This window comes from Blennius ocellaris (genome assembly GCF_963422515.1).
Source record: "Blennius ocellaris genome assembly, chromosome: 8".
In the NCBI taxonomy this organism is placed as follows: domain Eukaryota; kingdom Metazoa; phylum Chordata; class Actinopteri; order Blenniiformes; family Blenniidae; genus Blennius; species Blennius ocellaris.
This window is the reverse complement of record NC_137657.1, coordinates 28,391,214-28,398,713: the sequence shown is the minus strand read 5'-3', so window position 1 is coordinate 28,398,713 and position 7,500 is coordinate 28,391,214. Positions and strand designations below refer to the sequence as shown.

The 7,500-nt window shown below is 47.9% G+C and overlaps 1 protein-coding gene across 1 annotated transcript in view; it reads left to right on the top strand.

The window, feature by feature from the left end:
* nt5c3a (5'-nucleotidase, cytosolic IIIA) overlaps window positions 1–7,500 on the top strand; it is a 14,483-nt gene that overhangs the window by 2,421 nt on the left and 4,562 nt on the right. Inside the window, 1 exon segment of the mRNA XM_080500729.1 lies at window positions 6,054–6,152. Within this exon segment, the coding sequence (XP_080356855.1) occupies window positions 6,054–6,152 (99 nt within the window).

Genomic DNA, 7,500 nt, shown 5'->3' with positions numbered 1-7,500 from the left:
TAAAGTTTAAAAATTGAAGGAAAAAAAAACACAAAATTGTTAAAAACAGTCCAAATAATTACGACAGTTAAAATGTTAAAATTGTCTAAAAAAAGTGTGAAATAAACTGTTGAACATCTTAAAATGTCACTAAAATTACATGAAAGGGATGAAAGAAGCAGTTTTTGGATCTGAAGCCGATGTGACAGTTTAGATTAACTCATTCTGGAGGAAAACGTTTTTTTTGTGGCTCAGTTATATTTGATTTAACGGAAAGTTTTGTTTTTAAAGGTTGAAACTCTGAACTGGAGACTTTAGGGTCTAAAAGTTAAACGTGTTTATGTGATAGAATCGCTCTTGTGGAAGTTTTTTTACATCAAACAAATCTACTAAAAGTACAGTAACTAATACTTTTACAGTGGCTTTGGAAGGTTTTCCTGGTTTATTTTTAGTTTTCCTTGTCCAGCCTGAGATGAATCAAACAACAGAATCTAAACTCTCTTGTTCTTCCTCATTCACGACGTTTTGGTCGCCGTGGCCTCCGTTTTCTCTCAAAACCGACAAGTTCAGGAAGAAACTCGGCTTCTTTATGTTTTTATTTAACTTTCTACTCCTCTTAAAAAAAACAAAAAAAACACTTCTTCCCACCGGGTCCTTCCTTTTTAGCCTCGTTCGTCTGGACTCATCCACACACACCGACAGTTTGCTGACTCAGCATGTTTTAAATTTTTTTTTTTTAACCCCCCTCTAAGTCTGGCTGATGTCGTTATCTTGGAGTTGATGTCTTCTGGACGCGTCGCCATGACAACTGTGTTCATGGGAGTTAGAAAATTACTTACAAAATGCAGAGAATCAACCAGTAATTGTGTGTGTGTGTGTGTGTGTGTGTGTGTGTGTGTGTGTGTGTGTGTGTGTGTGTGTGTGTGTGTGTGTGTGTGTGTGTGTGTGTGTGTGTGTGTGTGTGTGTGTGTGTGTGTGTGTGTGTGTGTGTGTGTGTGTGTGTGTGTGCGTACTGTGTACACAACTGTGTGTGTGTGTGTGTGTGTGTGTGTGTGTGTGTGTGTGTGTGTACCGAGTGTGTGTGTGTGTGTGTGTGTGTGTGTGTGCGCGAGTACCGAGTGTGTGTGTGTGTGTGTGTGTACTGAGTGTGTGTGTGTGTGTGTGTGTGTGTGTGTGTGTGTGTGTGTGTGTGTGTGTGTGTGTGTGTGTGTGTGTGTGTGTGTGTGTGTGTGTGTGTGTGTGTGTGTGTGTGTGTGTGTGTGTGTGTGTGTGTGTGTGTGTGTGTGTGTGTGTGTGTGTGTGTGACGGCCGCCCCACTGTTGTTCCACCTCTTGCTGACCCTTGACCCCTGCGACCTCTGGGCCAGCGTGTCGGTGTTGAATGTCCTCGGCTCTTCTGGACGAGCTTCGTTGTTTTTTTTGGTCCCAAAAAAAAGCAAAAACAAAAACAAAAAACACAAAAACAACAAAAACAAAAAGGTGATACTTCCACGTGTCGACGCTTCGGAGTTTTCCAGAGACGGGCCGACGGCGGCGCTTTGTGAAAACAATGAAACGTTCATAGACGAGCCAAAACATTAAGATTAATTAATTAATCAATTAACTAATATCATGTCTTTGCTTTTTATTGTTTTTTCTTTTTAAAGACGACGGCCAGGAGGCGGAGCTTCAGAGACTTTATCCTCCATCGATCCACACTTCTCACTCACTCTTCTTTCTTTTCTCTTCCAGAAACCCCGCCTCTCTACAAAATAAAGTTCCCCCCACTGCGGTTGGTCAGTTCTAATTCAGCCAGTCACTGTGGGGAGCTTTATTTTGTAGAGAGGAAGTAGTTTTGTTGTGTGAAGCTCCGACGGAGAGACGAGAGAAGAAAAGAAAAGTGTTTGTGAGAAGTGTGCTCGAATGGAGGAGAAAGTCTGAAGCTCCGCCTCCCGGGCAACGTCTCCACACCTCCAACCTTTTATTTTGAAACAATTCATCAAAGTGTTTACGTTGAAGTACATCTATCTCTTATTGTATATTGTTTATTTATTGTTTTTAAAAGATTGAGTTTAGTTTAGTTTTTACTACATTACAAGATATTTAGTCTTTTTTTAAACGTCGCGGGTCCAGTTGGAGGTTCCGGGTCCGGTTGGAGGTTCCGGGTCCGGTTGGAGGTTCTGGGTCCGGTTGGAGGTTCTGGGTCCAGTTGGAGGTTCCGGGTCCGGTTGGAGCTTCCGGGTCCAGTTGGAGGTTCTGGGTCCAGTTGGAGGTTCTGGGTCCAGTTGGAGGCTGTGGGTCCGGGTCCGGTTGGAGGTTCTGGGTCCGGTTGGAGGTTCTGCGTCCAGTTGGTTGGAGGTTGTGGGTCCAGTTGGTTGGAGGTTGTGGGTCCAGTTGGTTGGAGGTTGTGGGTCCGGTTGGAGGTTGCGGGTCCGGTTGGAGGTTGCGGGTCCAAGTGGAGGTAGGTCGTGGGTCCAGTTGGAGGTCGTGGGTCCAGTTGGAGGTCGTGGGTCCAGTTGGAGGTCGTGGGTCCAGTTGGAGGTCGTGGGTCCAGTTGGAGGTCGTGGGTCCAGTTGGAGGTTCTGGGTCCAGTTGGAGGTCGTGGGTCCAGTTGGAGGTTGTGGGTCCAGTTGGAGGTCGTGGGTCCAGTTGGAGGTCGTGGGTCCAGTTGGAGGTCGTGGGTCCAGTTGGAGGTCGTGGGTCCAGTTGGAGGTCGTGGGTCCAGTTGGAGGTCGTGGGTCCAGTTGGAGGTCGTGGGTCCAGTTGGAGGTTGTGGGTCCAGTTGGAGGTTCTGGGTCCAGTTGGAGGTTCTGGGTCCAGTTGGAGGCTGTGGGTCCGGGTCCGGTTGGAGGTTCTGGGTCCGGTTGGAGGTTCTGCGTCCAGTTGGTTGGAGGTTGTGGGTCCAGTTGGTTGGAGGTTGTGGGTCCAGTTGGTTGGAGGTTGTGGGTCCGGTTGGAGGTTGCGGGTCCGGTTGGAGGTTGCGGGTCCAAGTGGAGGTAGGTCGTGGGTCCAGTTGGAGGTCGTGGGTCCAGTTGGAGGTCGTGGGTCCAGTTGGAGGTCGTGGGTCCAGTTGGAGGTCGTGGGTCCAGTTGGAGGTTCTGGGTCCAGTTGGAGGTCGTGGGTCCAGTTGGAGGTCGTGGGTCCAGTTGGAGGTTCTGGGTCCAGTTGGAGGTTCTGGGTCCAGTTGGAGGTTGCGGGTCCGGTTGGAGGTTGCGGGTCCGGTTGGAGGTTGCGGGTCCGGTTGGAGGTTCCGGGTCCGGTTGGAGGTTCTGGGTCCGGTTGGAGGTTCTGGGTCCAGTTGGAGGTTGCGGGTCCAGTTGGAGGTTGCGGGTCCAGTGGGATGTTCTGGGTCCAGTTGGAGGTTGTGGGTCCAGTTGGAGGTTGTGGGTCCAGTTGGAGGTTCTGGGTCCAGAGGTTCTGGGTCCAGAGGTTCTGGGTCCAGAGGTTCTGGGTCCAGAGGTTCTCAGGGTACGTGTCGGGGCTTGTTTGCCCTGAAATAACGCCGACTCGGCACAAATGCTGCTTTTCGTCACGTTTCCCTGCGTGTCGGACGGTTCGTGGTTTTGAGGGGAGGGTTTGTGTTGTCTAATCTATTTTCGGGGAATGCCCCCAACCTACCCCCACCCCCCCTCCCCTCCCCTCCCCTCCACCCCCCTCCCCTCCACCCCCCTCCCCCTGCCGCTGCTGCTATAAAAACCCGCGGCAGCCACACAATCTCTTCCTCACTCTTGTTTGCAGCTCAGACAACAGATCCGAGGTAAGAACGTGTTTCTGCTCGCGTGAATCGGTACAACTTGTTCTCCTCGACCCGTCGAGACCGTCACCGCGCTTTAAACCCGGAACTCTAGTTGCTCCAGCTCTACGTTCGGATCTGTTTTTCACCAAGAACCTCGTTTTTTGGGCGTTAAAAAAAAAAACAAGAGTCAAGAGACGAGTCACCAGCGCAGAGTTTGTGGGGTTCTGTTCCGTGAGGCTCGGAGTCGCGTCTGTTTTTTTTTAAAGGAGCGCTTGTTTTATTTTTATCTGGCGCTCCCAGTGTCCGGTGTCGCCAGGAGGTCCGGTCCTCGTTACGTAAGCCAAGAGGTCCGTCTGTTTACGTGCGACCGTGCAGAATCGTGGAGTCGCTCCGTGTTTTTCCCCCGAATCAGCAGTTTGATTGATTGATTGATTGATTGTCGTGGTAAAAAAACAGACCTTTAGTCAAAAACGGTCGAGCCAACGACCGATAACCTGCATTGTTCCGATCGAAAGTCTCTTCACTGCAGTAGAAGGGTGCTAAGAGTTCTTGATAGTCATTGTGTGTAAGATTCCTCTATTCTTATCAAACTGTTTGCACATTTCTTGTCTTTCCTACTCATCTTATCTTATCTTATCTTAGAACTTGTAGAAAAAACGTTTGTATCCCTCGTTTCTGGAACGCCGCCGTTTGGTTCAGACGTTTCCCACCTAGCTTGTTTTCATTCCACAGTCAGAAACGTGAAGGGTTCTGAGATAAATACAATGTACAACCAAACTGACGGATCGTTTTCCCCGTAGGACGACGCGCCCCGACTCATCCCGTCACATACGTACCTTTACCTTGAGACATTTTCACGTACGCTTTCTTGCAGGTGTGAACCGGCGGCCGGCGCCACGCCTCGTTCAAAGGGTTCGCCCAAAAACCCAAATTCCGTCTCGCCTCGCGATGAATAGACTTTTGTTTGAATTGATTGGTGAAACAAACGAGGAGATTGATTGGTGAAACAAACGAGGAGACGCTGCCGTCCCCGTTTCTCATCGCGCAACGAGCCGACGTCGGCTTTTCTGAATTTCTCAAACGTCTCGGTGACTTGAAGGGATGAAGGGACGTCTGGCGTGTCAAAGGGTTCCTCTGGGGTTCCCCGACTTTTATCTCCTGGTGTTGATTGGTCGCCGTGACCTCTGACCTCCCAGGGTCGATGTCGACGAGCCGGAGGAGTTCCACTCGCCGCCCGTCGTCGATAAATCGATCGGGTCGTCGTGTTTTTGTTCCGGCGGGACGGACGGAGGGACGAGGAGATGCTGCCCCGGGGTCTGGGACACATCCAGACACATCAGCTGTTCCACCGCCCTGAAACACACACCGTGAGGGTGTGTGTGTGTGTGTGTGTGTGTGTGTGTGTGTGTTGGCAGGGTGAAGGGAATGTCAGTCATTTTAATGTGATTGCGTAACGTCACACTGGCAGGCGGGAGACGCGTTCAGGTCGGGACACGTCGTCCTGATATTGACCTCCTGGGGACATTTGAGGTCAAACTCTGATCACCGGGGACTCGATCACCGTCCTCTTCCTCCTCCTCCTCCTTGTCTTCCTCCTCCTCCTCCTCTTCGTCTTTGTCCTCCTCCTCTTCCTCCTCCTCCTTGTCTTCGTCCTCCTCCTCTTCCTCCTCCTCCTCTTTGTCCTCCTCCTCTTCCTCCTCTTCGTCCTCCTCCTCCTTGTCTTCGTCGTCCTCCTTGTCTTCGTCCTCCTCCACCTCCTCCTCTTCGTCCTCCTCCTCCTTGTCTTCGTCCTCTTCCTCCTCCTCCTCCTCTTCGTCCTCCTCCTCCTTGTCTTCGTCCTCCTCCTTGTCTTCGTCCTCCTCCTCCTCCTCCTCCTCCTCCTCCTCTTCGTCCTCCTCCTCCTCCTCCTCCTTGTCTTCGTCCTCCTCCTCCTCTTCGTCCTCCTCCTCCTTGTCTTCGTCCTCCTCCTCCTCTTCGCCCTCCTCCTCCTTGTCTTCGTCCTCCTCCTCCTCCTCCTCCTCCTCCTCCTAATCTTCGTCTTCGTCCTCCTCTTCCTCTTCCTCCTCCTCGTCTTCGTCCTCCTCCTCCTTGTCTTTGTCTTCGTCCTCCTCCTCCTCCTCCTCCTCCTCCTCCTCTTCGTCTTCGTCCTCCTCTTCTCTTCCTCCTCCTCTTCATCCTCCTCCTGTTCTTCTTCCTCTACCTCCTCTTCATTCTCCTCCTCCTCCTCCTCCTCCTCTTCGTCCCGGAGGCCCCAAACGACCACAGTCCCAGGGATTCAGTCCGAAGCGTCTCGTTCACACTGGAGAAACGTCTCGTCTCGTCCTGCTTTGACACGTCTCTCCGTCTCTTTGTCCGTCCAGATGCCTCAGTTTGAGAAGAGCACCGTCCACATGAAGGACCCGGAGAGGGTGGAGCAGATCATCTGTGGCCTCATCAAGGGAGGAGCTTCCAAACTGCAGGTGGAGGAAATGAGACACACACACACACACACACACACACACACACACACGCACACACACACGCACACACACACACTGCCATCTAGTGGTGGTCAGGTGAGTTCACAGGCTGTTCAGCAGAACTGCTTAAAAACGTTTCTGATTTATGATTAAAAACACTTTTATCTTTTATTCTATATTAATTGCCGACGTGTCGAAATATAGACGCGTTCAAAAAAGAAACAATATTTCCACATTGCACTAATTCTTCTGTATATCGCTCTATTAAAAATAAAAATCTAATAAAGAATGACACTGTTTTTAGTTGTTAATTGTGTTGATTTGCACCACAAGAGGAGCAGCGCTCCGTATAATGACAATAAAAGATATACTCTTCTCGGAAGTTCTATATATAGTTTTATATCTGCCCATTTTTTCGTTCCAAGGAAGTATTTTTATTTATTTACATTTCTGTCGAACATGAACACAGAATATTTGTGGTGCAAATAAAGTGAGAAATTTTAATTAGATTTGTGTCTTCCAGTCCTTCCTGGTGCACAGATAACCACAGATAACCAGAGATAACCAGAGGTAACCAGCATTATACAGAGTGAGATACTGACTTTGACCAGCAGGGGAGATGTTGAGGTGAAGTGTATCTTCCAGACGCCACATCAGCAGCAGCCTGAAGCTCAGCCAGATGTGGAGGTTTGTACGTGTGGCTCGTTGGTCTAGGGGTATGATTCTCGCTTAGGGTGCGAGAGGTCCCGGGTTCAAATCCCGACGAGCCCGGCTTTTAAAGAATCAGGATGTTAACAACCTTTTTAGTTTTTTGTAGTTTTGTGTATATAACAAAAAAAGGGGGTTTATCACATTTAACACTACAAGAAACTAAATGTAAACATTTTCATTGTTTTGCACGAATGAAAATAGAATGTTTTAAATCCAATATTTGTCTGGCCCCTGAACTAAAGTGAGGCACTTCTGCCCTCCGGTTCTTTAACGTCTAACTTGTATAACAGCTGGAAACATTAAGATATGAACTAAATTCAATTACCAACGGCAATTTGAAAACAATAAAAGTTGGAGTAGTTAATTCTATTAATTTATCTATTTATTTATTTATTTATTTGTGTATTTATCTAACTATTTATTTATTTATCTAACTATTTATTTATTTATTTAACTATTTATTTATTAATTTGTCTAACTATTTATTTATTTCATCTATCTATTTATTTATTTTATCTATTTATTTATTTATTTATTCATTTATCTAACTATTTATTTAATCTATCTATTTATTTATTTATCTATTAATTTATTTATTCATTTATTTATTTTATCTAACTATTTATTTATTTATCTA